The following is a 20,468-nucleotide window of genomic DNA, read 5'->3' as shown; positions in this document are numbered from 1 at the left end:
TTCTCAGTGCCACAAAATGGCATGATGGAGAAAGACAGGGCTCTAACAATGGCCACTGGGTATTACTGCTACTTAATAGCATGATAGTGCTACCTAGAGGCACCATTTACAATCCAGGCCTCATCGTGGTGGTGTTTCAGAGACCTGGACTGAGATTGTGGCCCCTGCCAGGCCAGGCCCTGCACAGACACACAAGAGAATCCATGCTCCAAAAACGGGGAGGGGAAACAGAGCCACCAGGAGGAAAGGGATTTGTCCAAGGTTAGCAGCAGGAGACAGAATAGAAGCCATGAGTCCTGAGTCCCATTCTTGTGCCTGCCTGTCTAGCCCCCCAACTTCACTCCACAGCCCTGTCCCGAGGGTATGTCTGCCACAAAAAAAGCCTGTCTCGGAGCCCAGGTCAACTGACTTGAGCTTGAGCCAAGGGGACAAAACTAGCAGGGTAGACCAGGGGTTCTCAAACTTCATTGCACTGTGACTCCCTTCTGATAACAAAGTTACTACATGACCCTGGGTGGGGGCGGAGCCCAAGCCACACCACCCCAAGTGGGGGAAGATGAGGCCACAGCCTGAGCCTCGCTGCCCAGAGTGGGGGTGAAGCTCAGGCTTCAGCTTCAGCCAGGGGTTCCAGCAAGTCTAATGCTGGCCCTGGCAACCCCATTAAAATGGAGTCTTGACCCACTTTGGTATCCTGACCCACAGTTTGAGAACTGCTGGTGTAGACAATTGGGCTCGGGTTGGAGTCCAGGCTCTCAGACCCACCCCCATCACCGGGTTTCACAGTCTGATCTCCAGCCCAAGCCTGAACACCTGCACTGCTATATTTAGCCTTGTAGTTGACAGAGGCTCTGAGACTTGCTGCCGCAGGGTTTTTTGCAGTGTAGACGTACCTTCCCTCTCTTCTCTGTCTTTAGCACTGGCCACCCTGCCAAATTGACACAACAGGATTGGAGTGAGGTGGGTCAGATTTTGCCACAAAATCACCAGTTCAAGTCTGAGTGCATCCTTTGTGACAAATCAGTGGATTTTCAGATGCTTGTGCTGTTGGCTACAGACAAATTCTGATTTGTCTTGAGATCTGAGCCAACCAATATGGGAAGCTCTAAATACGCATCTGTGCAGTACCCATCACAATGGGCTCTAATCTCATTTGGGATCTGTGCAGCACCCAGGACAACAGGGCCCCGATCTTGACTGGGGATTGTTGAGCACTCAGCACGAGGGGGGCCTGATCTTGGTTAGGGATCTTTAGATTCTGAGAAGGCTGTGAGCTCTACACAATTGCCTTTGAGAATGACAGCACCTTCTTCCTGCCCTGGATCTGAGTCCAATGTTGTACTATAGCTGTATTTCTCCCATTCTGCTAAGTTCGATGGGTCATTGAAAAACAAAGATGATTTCCCCTTTGCATAGAATGATATGGGCAGACCCGCTGGGTCGTAGAAAAATATGTATTGTTGGCTAAGGAAGAAACCACTGTGAGGCTTAAAGCAAAGAAATTTGAGCACAACAAACACCTTTCCCTCTCCTGCAGTATATGCCAGAGGCTCCCCCTTGTAAAGACATGTGTATTTACCCTCTGATCTTTCAGTCCTAGTGTTCTTAGGTGCTACAAGGTACAGCAATTTCCAGGAGCAGTGTGATATTGGAGACCTGCTTGACCTTTACATTATAGTGGATGTTAAGGCCCAACGGACCATTCTTACATCCTTATCTTGCCTGCTGCACAGCACATGAGAGTTTCACCCAGCACATTTTCTCTGTGGCAGTTTTTTCGGGATGGCCTAACCCTAAGGGGTGCTGGATCCACACCTCAGTGCCTCTCAGGATCAATGAGAGCTTCACAAGAGCTAAAACTGACTCCTCTGTTCATTGTGACCAGTGAAAATTGCAGTAGGATGAGATGGTTCATGAGCCTATCTGAGAGGAAGAACACTGCAGTGGAGAGGGCGCTAACATGAGACTTGGGAAACCCAGGTTCAAGTCCTTGCTCTGTCACAGATGCACTGGATGACCTTGACAAGTCACTTGGCCTCTCTGTGCCTTAGTTCTCCAGCTGTACAAGGGGAATAATAGCACTGCCCTGCCTCCTGGGGGATTGGGAGGATAAATACAGTAAAAGTACCAGGTGCTCAGACACTACAGTGGTGGGGGCCAGATACGCATCTTGGACAAATACAAATGCTCGAAGCTCAGCACACAGTTGCAGGCTAAACTGCTATCTGCTATGGTGGCTCCTGATGAAGCGACTCCTATGTTTCGAGCATCCTTCTCAAGTGCAATTCACCTCTGTGCAGCAGGCCCATGGCCCCTTGAGGCCCTGGTTAGCCCCATGTTGAAATATTTCTTCTGATAAAGGATATGGAGACAGCAACTATCTTAGCAGGCTGATTGGGATACAGCTTCAGGCAGGGACATAGCGCCGTAGCCGGCGTGACTTCCAGCTCCCCGGTGAAGCCAGTTTCAGCCACTTCATGGGGAATCAGGAGGCTGATAGCCCTGCCCAGCACAGGGTGGATTTTGTCACAAAGGAAGTTAGCGCCACAGGACACCAAGCTGTTCACAACCCTATGTGGGACAGAAATAAATAAAAGGAAATAAGAACAGAGGCACTGCTGCAACAGATCAGACCGATGACACATCTACTCTTGTATCTGGTCTCTAGCCCTCACAGGCCAGGAGCAATGATCCAGCTGTTATTACTTATTTTACACTAACACCTATAGTGCCAAGTGCTGTGCAGGTTCCTATACCAAGACACCTCATCACATTGGATACTGCACAAATCCTGACCGAGATTGGCAGGTTCTGTATAGTACCTGGCATAATAGGGCCCATATATCAGATGGGATCTGTGCACTGCCCAGCAGAACTGGCTTCCAATCTAAGTTGGGGTGTGTACAGCACCTGGCACAAGGGGAGGCCCCAATCTCAGGCAGGGTCTGTGCTGCACCTGGCACAAGTTGGGGGGCCCGATCTCATTTGGGCCTCTGGAGTGATACTGCAACACAAATAACTGCCACCTGAACTACATCCTCTCTCAGGAAAATGGATTGTGACAGCAAGACACCTCCTGTCCCTACAGGCAGAACAGTGCACACTCCTTAAAAGGCACTTGCCCTATAATATGACTCCAACCTGGCTGCTTTCACAGGATGTAGTGCTCCACTATAGTCCCTGCAGGCAGGGAGGCAATTGCTTCCCATACCTACACAGTTTGTCCAGAGCACGCAGAGCTCTGGATTGGGCACAGACAGGTCTGGAGCTCTGAATATAAAACCACGGACACCCATGAACCCTTAGATGTCACTGGGCCTCACATGGGTAAAGCTAAACATGTGCAGCATTAAGAGCTGCCCGCAGAAAGCCATTCATAATCATAACAACAACTTTATTGAACCCATAAGCCAATGAACAATGCAACAGATGCTATTATTTATACATACCACTAGGTGGCAAATTTTATGTACTGTGACAGGGTCGGGCCAGATGGCTATAGGAGAGTAATAGAAGGCAGATATATAAGCCCCAGGCTAAGTAGGTCCCTTTTCCCTGGGTAAAGTAACAGGTAAGGTTCCAGAACAATCAGGATCCTTCTGGAGACAATTAAGACAGGCTGATTAGAACACCTGCAGCCAATCAGGAAGCCACTAGAATCAATTAAGGCAGGCTAATCAAGGCACCTGGGTTTTAAAAAGGAGCTCACTTCAGTTTGTGGTGTGCGTGTGAGGAGCTGGGAGCAAGAGGCACTAGGAGCTGAGAGTGAGAACGCGGACTGTTGGAGGACTTAGGTGTACAAGCATTATCAGACACCAGGAGGAAGGTCCTATGGTGAGGATAAAGAAGGTGTTGGGAGGAGGCCATGGGGAAGTAGCCCAGGGAGTTGTAGCTGTTGCACAGCTGTTGCGGGAGGCACTCTAGACAGCTGCATTCCACAGAACCCTGGGCTGGAACCTGGAGTAGAGGGCAGGCCCGGGTTCCCCCCAAATCCTCCCAATTCCTGGTCAGACACAGGAGGAGTTGACCTGGACTGTGAATTCAGAAAAACGGCCAAGCTGAGGGCTGCCGTGAAGCTCCAAGGCGAGCAAATCTGCCAATAAGCGCAAGACCCACCAAGGTAGAGCAGGAACTTTGTCACAATACAGTATGTACCAACTAGACATTATCAGTTGGTTCAAAAATTTTTGATGGAATTGTTTTCTGTCAAAACATGCAGTTTAGCTGAAATCAAAATGTTTTGTGGCAGCATATCAATTTCAATGACATTTTTATGGGATTCTCGTTTTTTTCCAACAACACATTTCATTTTGATACAGTAAAAATGTATAATTTTGACTGTCATTTTGATTAATTTTGTTCCACTATTGTAATAAAATATTAAATATATTAAATTAATATTAAATAATAAAAAAGTCTACATGACATTAATCAAAGTCAAAATGACATACCTTATCAGAATGAAACATTCTGACATTATAAAATGAAGCAATTTGACATGATCCAAACAGAACTTGCTGATGGTCCTGAATCAGAAGTTTTCGTTCATGGGAAGTTATAACACTTTGGCTTCTCATTTGGATTTGGAATGAGTGTCGTCCCTCCCCACTCCCCAAAATGTCACCATTTCCAGTGGAACAAAAATTCTGGGTTCTGACCAGGTCTCTTCCTGTGTGCAAACACATATACATATTTCTTTTTACACACAACTTCTGTAACATGCATAAGTGTTTATAGGATGGGGCCCCAGCAATCAGCAAAGCACTTAAGCAAGTGCTTAACTGTAAATCTGTGCCTAAATCCCATTGACCGTAATAGGACTTAAGCATATATTTAAGTACTTCGCTGAATTGGGGCCTTCCAAGGGAGTGCATTACCTTAGAAGCTGGCTAGATGGGGCTAGAGCATAGTGGATGAAGAATAAACAGTTACTAACCTTCCGTAACTGTTGTTCTTCGAAAGGTGTCGCACATGTCCATTCCACTGTAGGTGTGCGTGTGCCCAAAGCACAGTCACCAGAAATGTTTTCATAGATTCATAGATACTAAGGTCAGAAGGGACCATTCTGATCATCTAGTCCGACCTCCTGCACAGCGCAGGCCACAGAATCTCACCCACCCACTCCTATGAAAAACCTCACCAATGTTTGAGCTATTGAAGTCCTTAAATCATGGTTTAAAGACTTCAAGGAGCAGAGAAGCCTCCCTCAAGTCAACCATGCCCCATGCTACAGAGGAAGGCGAAAAACCTCCAGGGCCTCTCCAATCTGCCCTGGAGGAAAATTCCTTCCCGACCCCAAATATGGCAATCAGCTAAACCTTGAGCATATGTTTCCTGCAGTGGTACCCACTGGGGAGGCTCAAGCAACCTCTACTGCAGCGCGCTTATAGCACAGGTATAAAGCGTCCAGATGACCCTACTCCCCCTCAGTTACTTCTTTCCAGAAAACTCTGATGTAGAGGGGTAGGAGGGCGGGTCATGGAATGACATGTGCAACACATAGATTCATAGATACTAAGGTCAGAATGGACCATTATGATCATCTAGTCTGACCTCCTGCACAACGCAGGCCACAGAATCTCAAAGAACAACAGTTACAGAAGGTTAGTAACAGTTTTTCCTTTTTCCAATGATTGCACATATGTATTCCACTTTAGGTGACTCCCAAGCAGTTGAATAGGTGGAGGGATCAGAGTTCATCGACACACTGATTGCAGAACAGCTCGACCAAATTTGGGATAATCTTTGGACTGTTGAATGACGGGGTAATAGAAGGAGAATGTGTGCACCAGTAACCAGGTCACTGCTTTACAAATGTCCTGAATAGGGATCTGCGCTAGGAATGCTGCTGAGGATGCTTGCAACCTTGTGGAATGAGCAGTCAGGTTAGCTGGTGGCAAAACACCTGCTTGATTGTAATAAGTATGAATACATTAAGTGATCCATGACAAAATTGTCTATGAAGAGATTGGGAGACCCTTCACCCTGTCAGCTACAGTTACGAACAGTTAGGTGGACTTTCAGAATGGTTTAATCCTGTATATGTAGAAAGCTAGGGCTCGTCTAACATTCAATGAGTGAAGGCTTTGTTCATTCCTATTTGCATATGTCTTTGGGTAAAAGACAGGTAGGTAGACTGCTATGAATTGCAAAAACACTTTTGGGAGGAAACTGGGGTGAAGACATAAATGCACCTTATCTTTAAAGAAGACTGTGTATGGAAGCTCTGATATGAGGGCATGGAGCTCCAAGACTCTTCTGGCCAAAGCCGCTAAGAAAACTACTTTCCAGGCGAGGTATAATAAGGAGCATGTTGCCAAAGGTTCAAATGGTGGTCCCATAAGCTTTGAATAGACTAAGTTCAGGTCTCAGAGAGGAACGGGCTCTCTTACTTGAGGGTATAATCTTTCTATGCCTTTGAAGAATCAGATATACATGTCATTGGAAAAAAGGACCGGTTATCCACCCAAGGGTGGAAAACTGATATTGATGCAAGGTGAACCTTGATAGAGAATTGCTAAGTCTTGTTGTTTCAGGTGCAATAGATATTCAAGTATTTCTTGTAAGGATGACTGCATGGTGAGACTCTGCATTGGAATGCCCAGAGAGAGAACCACTTCCACTTTGAAAGGTAAGTAGCCCTAGTGGAGGGCTTTCTATTACAAAACCTGACAAACTTGCTCTGAGCAAGTCTGCTTTCTGGGATTTAGACATGGAGCTTCCAAGCTGTTAGTTGAAGGGAGCTCAAGTTTGGGTGGAGCAGCCAACCATGGTCCTGAGAGATCAGGTCCGGGTGTAAAAGAAGCAGGATTAGAGTAGACACTGAGAGGCCTAGGAGAACCAGTGTTGGTGGGGCCATGCTGGGGCTATCAGAACAACAAGGGCCTGGTCCCATTTGATCTTTAGCAGTACTCTGTGCACAAGAGGGATAGGGGGGAAAGTGTAGTAAAGATGTCCCATGAATGGTAGCAGAAAGGCATCCATGATAGAACCTGGTCTGAGGCCTAGGAGGGAGCAGAATTGGTGATACTTCCTGTTGTACCTAGTTGCAAATAAGTCTATCTGGGGAGTCCCCCAATGCCGGAAAACATCTCTCGCCACATCCAGGTGAAGGACCACTCGTGGTGACTGGAGAAAGACCTGCTGAGGTGATCTGCCAGCTTATTTTTTGTTCCTGGAAGGTAATAGGCCTCAAGGTAGATTGAGTGGGCTGTGCAAAACTCCCCATAGCTGAGTCGCTTCTTGACAAAGGGAAAAGCGAGCTCCTCCTTGCCTGTTGAGATAAAACATGGTTACAGTTTTGTCTGTGATAACAAACAAGTTTCTGCCCATAATGTGGAGCAGGAAGGCCTGACATGCTAGGCGAACCATTCTGAGTTCCCTGACGTTGATGTGGAGTGAAAGTTTCTCTGGAGATCAAAGGCCTTGAGTTCTGAGGGGCACCAGGTGAGATCCCCACCCTAGTGCTGACGCCTCTAAGACCAAATTGTCATTGACGGTTGAGAGGTGTCAAGGCTGAATCCCTACTCTGTCACTTTGAGTACAGAAGGTGGGGGCCTGCAAGGATTTTAAAAATTAATACTTGCCACTCCAGACTGGTATTAAACTCCCAAGGTCACAGCTTCTCTCTGACCTTGGATGGGTAGATGCTGCCACCACCCAAGTGCAAAAACCCCTTTAGACTCAGGAAGGCACACTTGGGAATTCCTCCCTGTGGGGTACCCTCAAGCCCTTTCACCCCACTCCGGAGAAGAGCTGAGAAGAAAACAAAGGAAATTAGCTCTTGCTACCAGCTAATCAAACAACATGCACAAACCTCTTAGGACACCAAAAATCCAATTATGTTCTTAAAAAAGGTAAATTTTATTACAAACAAAAAGGAAGAAAATACATCTGGAACGTAGGCTTTTGCTCGATTTTAAAAGAGCAATTCCAAAAATTACGCACCCAAAATAGCTTTCTTGGGGGTTAAAGGTTACAAGCAAACAAAAGCATCTGGGGTTAGCACAGAGGAGTCCACAAGCCTTAAAAAATAAACAGAAATAAACCTAATTGTGTCTATTTAAACATGCCCTGTCCAATGATTTCTTCTAGGTATGTAAAATTAATATTTATACCTGATTCAAGCCTTACACAGCATTCCTGCTTATAGCATTGCTACTCCCTTTCTCCTTCTCTGGAGAACAACAGACAAAGGGAAAGGTTCCTTCCCAATTTTAAAAAGTTTTAACTTCCCATTGGCTCTTTTGGTCAGGTGACCACTTTTTCTTTTTTTCTTTACCTGGAGGACTTTTTAACCCTTTACAGGTGAAGCAAGCAGAGAACAGACCAAGAGGGATTTTACAGCTAACTGGCTGGCTGGGTGTCCATCAAAGGGAGCTACCCCCCGGCCCCACTTCATTTATCACAAGAGGGTATAAAGGGAACACCTGCACAACCAGTGAGCAGATCCAACCACCAACTAAGGGAGATGAGAACCAAGCAGGTACTGTGAGTACAGTGTCCAGATGGTGGAGCTTTGTTGAGTATACTGAGGCCAGCCATGTCTGGAGGGGCCTGAGGTGCAGCCTTGAGTGTTGTACCATGTAAGTGCCCAAGGCTATGTGACCTAAAAGCCTCATACAATTTTGGGCTGTTGCGATTAGATGACCCTTGAGGTGCGTTATCAGGGATCTGATTGACTGGAAACGTCCCTCTAGGAGGTAAGCTCTGGCCTGAGTAGAGTCAAAAACCATCCCAGTGATCTCTGTCCTCTGTGCTGGAGTGAGGGTAGATTTCTCTATATTTATCAGAAGGCCTAGGGCCTTGAATGTCGACTGGACGAGTCAAATGTTGGACATTACCTGAGCCCTTGACCGACCCTGGACCGACCCTCGACCAGCCAGTCATCTAGATAAGGGTAGACCTGCACCCCAAACTTCATCAGGAAGGTTGCCACTACTGCCAGACATTTTGTGAACACCCGCAGAGCTGCAGACAGGCTGAATGGGATGACCATGAATAGATAGTGCAAGTGTTTCACTGCAAATCCAAGTTACCTTTTGTATCCTTGGTATATTGAATTATGAAAATATAGTAGAACCTCAGAGTTATGAACATCAAAGTTATGAACTGACCAGTCAACCACACACCTCATTTGGAACCAGAAGTATGCAATCAGGCAGCAACAGAGACACACACAAAAAAGCAAATACAGTACGGTTCTGTGTTAAATGTAAACTACTAAAAAAAAAAAAAAGACAGAGAGAGAGAGAAAGCAGCTTTTTATTCTGCATAGTAAAGTTTCAAAGCTGCATTAAGTCAATGTTCAGTTCAAAACTTTTGAAAGAACAACCATAACATTTTGTTCACAGTTACAAATATTTCAGACTTATGAACAACCTCCATTCCCGGGGTGTTCATAACTCGGAGGTTCTACTGTAGGTGTCTCTTAAATCAAGGGCAGCATACCAATACCCGGAATCCAGGGAAGGGATAATGGATGCCAGGGTGACCATGTGGAACTTTATTCTCTTGAGATAGTTGTTAAGCTGTTGTTGATGCAGGTTTAAAATTCATCTGAGACGTCCCTTGGCTTTTAGGATTAGGAAATAATGGGAGTAGAACCCCTTCCCTCTTAAATTCAGTGGAACTTTTTCCACAGCTTCCACCTGAAGGAGAGATTGAACCTCCTGGGCCAGAAGTTCTTCCTGAGAGGGGTCCCTGAAGAGGGACAGGGAGGGAGGATGGGAAGGAAGAGTAGAAATAAACTGTAGGGTTTATCCCACATTCACTGTGCTCAACACCCAACGGTCCGTGGTGATACAGGACCATGTGCTGAAGAAGTGGGAAAGGCAGTTTGTAAGCAAAGGAGAAACAGGGTCTGGCATCATGGGAACTGGTATAGCATCCTCAAGCATCCTGCCGAAACACCTGCTTAGAACCCCCTGGATGTCTGGGTGAGGCTGGCATTGACGTCGAGGTAGAAGCGGGTAATCTAACCCCTGCTTCTTTTCTTCTGCAGATCCTGACAGGCAGCCAGGGCAGAGTACTGGATGGCTGTTGGAACCTGTAGTGCTTCCTTGAAGGCACTGGTGTGTACAATCCAAGGGACTTAAGGGATACCCTGGAGTCTTTTAACCCATGAAGCTTTGCATCAGTCTGTTCTGAAAAGAGCAAAGCTCCTTTAAAAGGTAGGTCCTGAAAGGATTGCTGGACCTTCTGCAGGAGTCCTGAGGACTGCAGCCACTAACTTCTGCACATGGCCACTGCCAAAGTCATGAACCTGGCTGCTGAGTCAGCCACATCCAAAGCAGCTTGCAACAAGGTCCTTGCCACTGATTTTCCTTCATCCACCAGCGAGGAGAACTCTTACCTAGCCTCTTCAGGGAGCAAGTCCTTGAACTTCTGCATGGAGTCCCACATATTAAAATCAAACCTTCCCAGCAGCACCTCCTGATTTGCAATTCTGTGTTGTAACCCTGCAGCAGAATACATTTTCCTACCAAATCCATTTATTTTGGGGTTGTACCCTGATGACTCTGTCTTTCTCTCTCATTGGCAGCAGATACCACTGGGGATCCAGGGGTAGGGGGCAATGGGCGTACAGGAACTCATAACCCTGGGCAGGAACAGGGTTAGGCCCTTTTAGATGTGGAGGGAAGGGATGTGTGGGTCTACCACAAGGTCTTAACAGGGTCCATAATGGCCTCATTGAGCGGCAAGGCTACTTTTGAAAGGCCCACAGCAGTTAAAATATCAAGTAGGCTTTGTGAGGACACTTTCACTACCTTCACATGTACGCCCAGATTTAAGGCCACCCTCTTTAGCAACTTTTGATGAGCTTTATAGTCATCGGGGGGAGCGGGAGGTGACGCCCCCTCCTAAGACTGCCTCGTCATGGGAGGAGGTGGAGGCCAGCACTGGCTGTGCAAGCACTTCCTCCCTTTCAGCCTCTGTAGGATCCTGCTGTGCCGGGTCTTGCAGTACAAGACCGGGCTCAGTTCCAGAGTCCAGGCTGGGTGCTGGCTGATGGGATGATGCTGCCCCCCTTTCCAAGGCCACTGAATAGGAGCTCCTGGAATAAGCCCTGGAAACTGGGGGAAAACCCCACATGTTCCAAAAGGGCCACAGGACTGATGTAGGTTCCCCAATGACTTCCTGGCCACGTACTCGATGGTACTCCTCTGCCTATGTCCATGGAAGGGTAGAAATGTCTGGGGGAGTAGCGAGAACGACTCCTCGGACGGGAGGAGTGAGACTCCATCTCCAACTCAAATGACAATTAATCTTTTTCCGGTGACCATGGTGGTACAGTTCCCACCAGTGGCAGAGACTGCTGTTGAGGTGGAGATGTCCACACTGAAGCAAGCATAGCCAGTTTCCCTTTTGATGGCACCCAAAGGCATGGAACTGAACAATGACCAGAACTAATGGCTTCCTTCCTGACTGCTGGTACTGATAACACAAACTCTTGTACTGCTGGTGATACTGATACCGACGGCGAGAGAAAGTCTCTGGCAGCAGCCAACGCCTCTAACGTCGTTGGTACTGAGATAGCGTTGGTACCAAGCTGTGCTGCAGATGTAGATGACTCATCTGATACCAGACTCAATGGTGCCTGCGTAGTGCTGGAATTAATGGTGCTGACTTCTGTGGTACCAAGACAGAAGAGTGCCCTGGTTTAGGTTGCACTCAACTCTGATCCCCATGTCTGGCCATCTTTGGTGACGGGGATTGTTCCCTCTTGGCTAACTGTTTCTTGTGCCTTTTCCTAGGTGCTGGGGATGGTGCTCGGACTCCAGTATGGTAGGAGGAGCACTTCTTACCTACACTGAGGCACTCAGTGCTGAGTCCGACTGGTCTGCCTCAGATGGAGGTCTCAGTGCCGCCTCCATGAACAAAAATTTCAGTTTGGCCTCCTGGTCCTTCTTTGTGCAATGCTTAAAGTCTCTGCAGATCTGGCAACAGTCCCCAACGTGAGCTTCTCCCAGGCACTTCAGGCAGCTTGAGTGCATGTCACTAAGGAGCATAGTCTTTTTACAGGAGATGCAGGGCTTAAAGCCTGGTGGCGGAGGCATGTCACAGCACCGGGGAACAGACAAAAACTCTGCTAAGACACGAAGTTACAGAACTTCACTAAAACTGACTACAACTATGTACAAATATATGAAAAGAAGACCACTGAGAGAGCTTGCCGAAGCAAGGATAGCAGTTCCAGCAACTGTCACGGGCAGTAAGAAGGAACTGAGGGGGCATTGGGTTGGCTGGGTGCTTTATACCAGTGCTATAAGCATGTGGCTGCAGAGGGTGCTCGAGCCGCCCTGATGGGTACCACTGTGGGGAAAAAATTCCAGTGACTTTGCTCGGGACACATGCATATCTCAAGTATAATGTCATACAAAGGTTATTTGTATGGTAACAGCAGCTCCCCTCCACTGTGCACCCAGATAGAGGCCAGTGGAAAAGAACACAGCTTTGTTCCCTTTCTGGAGGCTTTGCTTCTCTCTAATGTATAATTTATTATTATTATTTTATTATTATTAATAGATTATATTACTATAGCACCTAGGAGCCCCCATCATGGACCAGAATGGCATTGTGCTAGGTGCTGTATAAACACACAATGGAGATGGTCCATGTTCCAAAGAGTTCACAGTCTAAATACAGAAGGAATAATACTTCTTGTGTATGTGTAGCTTCACATTAGAAATTGAGGTCTCGTCTGAGGCAGTGTGGTCTAGTGGTGAGGGCACTGAACTGAGACTCTGTTTCTAGCTCAGGCACTGCCTGCTGTATGACCATGGGCAGGTCTCTTCCCATCTCTGCCCTCTGCTTCTCCTCACACACTCTGAGCTCTGTGTTCATGTGTAGTGCCAGGCATGACAGGGGCCCCAGTCTCAGTCAGGATCTGTGCAGCACCCAGCACAATGGGGGCCCCAATCTTGTTTGGGGTCTGTGCAGCACCCCGCATGATGGGGTCCCCCTCTCGGCTGGGACCTCTAAGTGCTAATGTAATAATAACCGTCAAACCTGTTTTTCCAGGAAGACTCTCTGGACAAAGGTAGAACTAGTAGGATGATGACACTAGAGATATTATCATTTACCCATTATTGATATTACGGCAGTACTGAGAGTCCAGTCAATAACTAGCATGTCAATTGACGTAACACAGCACTTGCACTATTTGAAAGACTCAGAGGTTTGAAGGCCAGAAGGGCCTGTTCTGATAGTGCAGTCCGACCTCCTGCATGTCCTGGGTAACAGAAACCCCTCCCAGTGATTTATGCATCCAGCCCACGTCTGGCGGCTGAGCTACAGCAGAGCTTTCAGAAAGATATCCAGTCTTGATGAAGAATCCACTCTGTCCCTAGGTCAGTCCCAATGGTTAATTCCCCTCCCTGTTAAAAATGTGCATTCATTTCTAATCTAAATTTATCCAGCTTCAGCTTCCAGCCATAAGAACTTGTTCGGCCTTTGTCTATGATGTCTGCTATCAAAAATCATCTCCCCAGGTTGGTACTTATAGACTGTGACCAATTCGTCTCTTACCTTATATAGTGTCTCTGGTCAGTAAGTAGCTTTATTCCATTCAGAACACATGTACTCTCTCTCTTCTCTCCACTAGAGAGTAGAAATTAACAAAACAGGATTTTAACCCAGTAAGCATCACTTCTAAGTATCACCAAACCATTTTTAAATAAGGCAACTCACTCAGCTCCTCCCATCCTTATCTTAGAAAGGGGACAAAGATGAGACAATTCTATTACAATGGCTGGTCTAGAAAAGGGAGAACAGGAGCTTCTGTTCTCTCTGTCTCCTGATGCAGGGACAAGGGGACATTTGGTGAGAGTAAAGGTGGGAGATTCAAAACCAATAAAAGGAAATCCTTTTTCACACCACATGTTATCAGCCTATGGGATTTACTGCCATGGGGTGGTATTGCAGCTAAGAGCTGAGGAAAAATCAAACAGGGATCAGATGCTTATAACGATCAAGAATATACCAAGTATGCACTGAAGGTGAGAAAGAATGCCTGCTTGCATTACAAAACTGTGGTTTTTCCAGATCTTTAGTCTGGGTGGACCCCACTCATGGTGTGTTCATGCAGGTGAGACACATATACACCATGAGCGGGAAATACACAGATGAAGACTTGAAGGAGGACAATAATTTTGGCAGGGATACTTAAACCTCCTCGCTCAGGGCTTAAGCCAATCTCTAACTATTAGAGATCAGGGTGAGTCTAGGCCTAGCTTATACTTAAAATTTAGGTCAACATAGATACATCATTCAGGGGTGCAAAAAATCTACCACCCTGAGCAATGTAGCTAAATCGACTTAACCCCTGGTGAAGACGCAGCTTGGGCAATAGAAGAATGCTTCCGTCGACCTAGCTACTATTTCTCTGGGAGGTGATGTTCCTATAGCAATGGAAAACCCCCTTCCATTGGTGTAGGCTGTGTCTACACTACGGGGCTATGCCAGCATAGCTACAGTGATGTAGTTATACCATTATAGTCCCTGTAATGTAGACATGGCCCAGCTGTTTGGGGGCAGATGGTCCCACATGTGCTTACTGTGGGATTCTTGCATCTTCCCAAACATTGCCTTGCTAGTCCTGCCCACACGCAGTCACTATAGATACATTTTCCTCTGAAGCATTGGGTGTTGGGCACTGTTAGAGAGAGGATAGTAAACTAGATGGACCTAAGGCAGACGTGGGCAAACTACGGCCCGCAGGCCATATCCGACCCATGGGGCCGTCCTGCCAGGCCCTTGAGCTCCTGGCCTAGGAGGCTAGCCCCCAGCCCCTCCCCTGCTGTCCCTACTCCCTCGCAGCCTTAGCGCGCTGTGCTGCCAGCTTTCTGGGCAGCAGGGCTGCAAGCTCCTGCTGGGCAGCGCAGCGGCATGGCTGGCTCTGGCTGGGTGGCACGGCTGCCAGTCCTGCTGCTCTGAGCGGCACGGTAAGGGAGTGGGGGGGTTGGATAAGGGGCAGGGAGTCCCGAGGGGGGAGTCAGGGAGCAGGGGATGGTTGGATGGGGTGGAGGTTCTGGGGGCAGGGCAGTCAGGGGATTGGATAACCGTGGGAGTCCCAGGGGGTCTGTAAGGGGCCGGGGGTGTGGATCATAGAATCATATAATATCAGGGTTGGAAGGGACCTCAGGAGGTCATCTAGTCCAACCCCCTGCTCAAAGCAGGACCAATCCCCAACTAAATCATCCCAGCCTGGGCTTTGTCCAAGCCTGATCCTGAAAACCTTGTCGAATAGAGGGGAACGATCACGTCCCTCAATCTGCTGGCAGTGCCCCTACTTATACAGCCCAAAATGCTGTTAGCCTTCTTGGCAACAAGGGCACACTGTTGATTCATATCCAGCTTCTCGTCCACTGGAACCGCTAGGTCCTTTTCTGCAGAACTGCTGCCTAGCCATTTGGTCCCTAGTCTGTAGCAGTGCCTGGGATTCTTCCATCCTAAGTGCAGGACTCTGCACTTGTCCTTGTTGAACCTCATCAGATTTCTTTTGGCCCAATCCTCTAATTTGTCTAGGGCCTTCTGTATCCTATCCCTACCCTCCAGCATATCTACCATTCCTCCCAGTTTCGTGTCATCTGCAAACTTGCTGAGGGTGCAATCCATGCCATTCTCCAGATCATTAATGAAGATATTGAACAAAACCAGCCCCACGTCCAACCCTTGGGGCACTCCGCTTGATACCGGCTGCCAACTAGACATGGAGCCATTGATCACTACCTGTTGAGCCAGACGATCTAGCCAGCTTTCTATCCACCTTATAGTCCATTCGTCCAGCCCATACTTCTTTAACTTGCAGGCAAGAATACTGTGGGAGACCATATCAAAAACTTTGCTAAACTTTGCTAAAGTCAAGGAATAACACATCCACTGCTTTCTCCTCATCCATAGAGCCAGTTATCCTGTCATAGAAGGCAATTAGGTTAGTCAGGCATGACTTGCCCTTGGTGAATCCATGCAGACTGTTCCTGATCACTTTCCTCTCCTCTAAGTGCTTCAGAATTGATTCCTCGAGGACCTGCTCCATGATTTTTCCAGGGACTGAGGTGAGGCTAACTGGCCTTAGTCTGGGAGCTGACCTTGTTCGTGAAGACAGAGGCAAAAAAAGCATTGAGTTCATTAGCTTTTTCCACATCCTCTGTCACTAGGTTGCCTCCTGCATTCAGTAAGGGGCCCACACTTTCCTTGGCTTTCTTCTTGTTGCTAACATACCTAAAGAAACCCTTCTTGTTACTCTTAACATCTCTTGCTAGCTGCAACTCCAAGTGTGATTTGGCCTTCCTGATTTCACTCCTGCATGCCTGAGCAATATTTTTATACTCCTCCCTGGTCATTTGTCCAATCTTCAACTTCTTGTAAGCTTCTTTTTTGTGTTTAAGATCAGCAAGGCTTTCACTGTTAAGCCAAGTTGGTCACCTGCCATATTTACTATTCTTTCTACACATCGGGATGATTTGTTCCCGCAACCTCAATAAGGATTCTTTAAAATACAGCCAGCTCTCCTGGACTCCTTTCCCCCTCATGTTATTCTCCCAGGGGATCCTGCCCATCAGTTCCCTGAGGGAGTCAAAGTCTGCTTTTCTGAAGTCCAGGGTCCGTATTCTGCTGCTTTCCTTTTTTCCTTGTGTCAGGATCCTGAACTCGACCATCTCAGGATAGGATAGGGGTCGGGGAAGTCAGGGGATGGGGGAGGGGGGGTTAGATAGGGGGTGGGGTCCCCGGGCTGCGGTTAGGGGTAGTGGGTCCTGGGAGGGGGTGGTCAGGAGACAAGGAGCAGGGGGGTTGGATGGGTCAGAGGTTCTGAGGGGGGCAGTCAAGGGGCAGGAAGTGGGAGGAGGTGGATAGGAGGCAGGAGCCAGGCTCTTTGCGGAGGCCCAGCCTTCCCTACCCAGCCCTCCATAGTTTTGGAACCCCAATATGACCCTCAGGCCAAAAAGTTTGCCCACTCCTGACCTAAGGTCTGATCCAGTCTGGCAACGCCTATGTTCCTACGAGTGCTGGCCTGTGTGAAGTGCCCAGGTAGCCCCGTCTCATAAATACGCGACCACCTGTCACACGGGCATTCCAATCACTTGCTTACTCACCAGTACGTTTCTGCAGACACAACACCGTTCACATTCACACAGTAATGGAATCTGATCTGCAAATCAACAAGGAATCAGGAGAGTCAGGACGTCATGCTGGGCACTGCACAGATCCCAGCTGAAACTGGGGCCCCTCCGGGCTGGCCTCTGCACAGACTGCAACTGAGATCAGAGCCCCCAGCATGCCGGACACCACACAGACCCGGATTGAGATTAGGACCCCTGTCATGTTGCCCACTGCTCTGCCCACTCACCTGACTGGCATGCTAAGCACAGACAAGGTTGGGTGTTCCCTAGCTGTGTGGGCTTCAGCAATATGACTTGTCTACACAGGGAAACAAAAGCATTCCTCAGGCACCCTTGCTGCCTTGTGTGGGCATGTGGAACCCTGCACGTCTTAGACCAGCTCCAAGCAGGGCCAGGCAGCCTATCGCATACCCACCACTTCCCATTGCCTTCTTGCAGCCAGGCCTCGTGGAGAGGTTTATGAGTCTGCTACAGCCTTTTGGCACTAGGAACTGTATCCTTCAGCTCAAGAAGCTGTGGTTCAGTTCCTGTTTGCAAATCTCAAAGCACAGGATTCAATTCCGGCTGCTGCCAGCCCAACTAGGGAAGGGCAAGAGATCTGTGTTTGAAGGAAGGAGAACCTAGGGGAGGGCTGGTGCCAGTCACAAAAACTGGTGTAGACACCTGTGCAAAAGAGAGGAGACTAGTGCAGAGGCCCAGTGGATAAGCTGGGGTACTGTTGTCTGGGAAAAGGTAACGCCATGGAAGGGGGTAACGATGGACTATAATATAAGAGCTTGTAGGAGGATTCATCCCAACAGAGTAATGAACAACGATTAAACCAGCTGAAGTGACAAAGCCAATGGGGTGTTGCCCAATAGATAGGCACTGGGGCAAGTTCTGTGGGAGTAATTGTGTAGGAGCTGATGGAGCTGTGCCAGGGAATGTACATTGGCCCAGGGATTACATGTATGCTGCAAGGAGTAATTAAAACAGGCCCTGATTGTTGGGTGGGGAGAAGGGAGCTACCTGTGCTCTGGGGCTGTGCAGTAACCCTAGGGCTGCTCTGCTTCCTGGAATACCCATTGTACAATGTGGTCCAGTCACATCCCCACTACCCCGGGGGGTTGGGCCGAAGGTGAACCCTCATGCCAGTCGGGAGGCCCTTTGCTCAGAGGGGACTTTCAGGGGAATGTTTCCCCCCAGGGCAGCGCAAAGGGGCCTTAGTGTTACTGAAAACCAGGTGCCGTTACCTTTGGGTGCACCATGCTGATCTTGTGCATGAACTGTTTTACTGCCAGACAGTCCCTCATCAGAACCCCAGGCCTTTCGTGGAGCTGAGAATAAAATAAAGAAGCTGCTTTTTCATGCCCTAAAATACAGCTGTGGCTTTGACTGCTGCTTGCAAGGTCGCTGCAAAACCCCTAGGGACAGAAACAGGAGCACCTCACAGGAGAACAGAAATAAGTGGGACGTCATCATTGGCGGGCAAAATAAGCCTCCTAACTAATAATAGAACTCAATTCTCCCTGTGTCTGAGCTCTGTGGGACCAGGCCGGCACTGAGTCAGGGAACCATAATCAGCAAATTGATCCAGAGCCAGCCCAGCCTCAGCATCAGTTAGAGCCACCAAGAGACAGATAGGTCTATCATATGCCAGTGGTTTGTCAGCATAATGCCACTCAGTTCCATGGTGTCTCTAGCCTGCTTCCGATGCCAGGGTTGGCTGGCATGGTGATGGCTTGGTTTATGCTGACAGAGTTATGGCCAGAATCCGTCCACCTCAATGGCATAAAGGGGCTGGATCAGGAACTAGAATCTGGCCCTTAGTCTTGAATTCAGTGTCTTCAAGAGCAACCAAGACTATGCTAGAAAGAGCCACGTACATGTGAGTGCCTGAAGTTGGGTACTCATGACCTGATTTCTGTGTACCCACAACTCCCACCAATGACAGAAGAATGCCACAAGAAATCAGTCCGCTCTATTTATATTTAGGGACCTAAATAAATGGCCTAGATTCCAGAACAGCTGCGTTCCGGCACCTTGGGACTTTGGAGCGGTTGGTTGGGGGTGTATTGTAGGGGTCCCAGTCCCCATCCTAGCTCCATTGTCACACAGTCATCAGCCTGAGATTACCTCTGCTAGAAAGTGATTATTTGCTTCAGGAAAGATGTTATTTGTACTATGGTAACACTTTGAGGGCCCAACTGAGATCAGCGGCTCATTATTCCAGGCCCTGAAGATAATCTCAACTGAGATCGTTGTTGGGGTGTGTGTGGTGCCCAGCCCAACGGGGACCTTGATCTTGGTTGGTGTCTGTAGGTGTTACCTTAATACAAATACTTAGTTCATCTTTAATCTCTGGGGGCCCAATCCTGCAGGGTGTGGCGTACTATCAACTTCCACTAGAGTCAAGCCAAGGGTATGCGGTGTCTCCCAGGAGGCGCTCAGCACCTAGCAAGGTCAGGCCCCAAGTTGGGTGCTATGTGATACTTGGGGAAGTCACTTTGAGAAATATGACCAGGTGAGCAAGAAAGTCAAACCTCAAAGGCCAGCTGGAGTGCAGTAGAATCCAGGGGTTCGTGGCTACATCCACCTGCTGTCCAAGGCCTGGTCCTGGGCACAGAGAGCTCAGCCAGCATCCCATCCATTTCTGCATAAGGGAGAGATTCTGGGTCACATATGCCAGAACAAACTAGTTCAATCTGAAACTTCATGCTACTGAAACCAATTAAAAGCACTGGCTCCCATAGAGGCAGAGTGGTGCTTTACTGAGTAGGGCACGAGCCAAGACTCTTGGGTTCTATTTCCAGCTGTCACTGTCTTTCTGTGTGACCTTGGGCAAGTCCTTGCCCCTCTCAGTGCTTCTGTTTCCCCTCACACCCTGTGTCTGTTCAGCCTATGAGCTCTTTAGGATAGGGCCTGTCTCTCACTAGGTGTCTGTGCAGCACCAAGCCCAATGAAGCCCCATTGTACTGGGAGCGCCACAGACACACAGTGACAGATAGGTTTCAGAGTAGCAGCCATGTTAGTCTGTATTCGCAAAAAGAAAAGGAGTACTTGTGGCACCTTAGAGACTAACAAATTTATTAGAGCATAAGCTTTCGTGAGCTACAGCTCACTTCATCGGATGCATTTGGTGGAAAAAACAGAGGAGAGATTTATATACACACACACAGAGAACATGAAACAATGGGTTTATCATACACACTGTAAGGAGAGTGATCACTTAAGATAAGCCATCACCCACAGCAGGGGAGGGAAAGGAGGAAAACCTTCCATGGTGACAAGCAGGTAGGCTAATTCCAGCAGTTAACAAGAATATCAGAGGAACAGTGGGGGGGTGGGGTGGGGGGGAGAAATACCATG

General features: G+C 48.1%; 1 protein-coding gene across 1 annotated transcript in view; it reads right to left on the bottom strand.

Annotated features, from left to right (window-relative positions):
• C7H11orf80 (chromosome 7 C11orf80 homolog) overlaps nt 1-20,468 on the bottom strand; it is a 57,842-nt gene that overhangs the window by 25,505 nt on the left and 11,869 nt on the right. The window contains exons 4-9 of the mRNA XM_038408410.2: nt 19,643-19,752; nt 18,353-18,436; nt 17,094-17,149; nt 13,528-13,599; nt 2,364-2,568; nt 1,304-1,451 (exon numbers count right to left, since the gene is read on the bottom strand). Coding sequence (XP_038264338.2) covers nt 1,304-1,451; nt 2,364-2,568; nt 13,528-13,599; nt 17,094-17,149; nt 18,353-18,436; nt 19,643-19,752 — 675 coding nt within the window. The remainder of the gene's footprint in view (nt 1-1,303; nt 1,452-2,363; nt 2,569-13,527; nt 13,600-17,093; nt 17,150-18,352; nt 18,437-19,642; nt 19,753-20,468) is intronic.

This window comes from Dermochelys coriacea, chromosome 7 (assembly GCF_009764565.3).
Source record: "Dermochelys coriacea isolate rDerCor1 chromosome 7, rDerCor1.pri.v4, whole genome shotgun sequence".
NCBI lineage: Eukaryota > Metazoa > Chordata > Testudines > Dermochelyidae > Dermochelys > Dermochelys coriacea.
The sequence above is the reverse complement of the archived record's forward strand: the minus strand, read 5'-3'. Positions and strand labels throughout refer to the sequence as shown.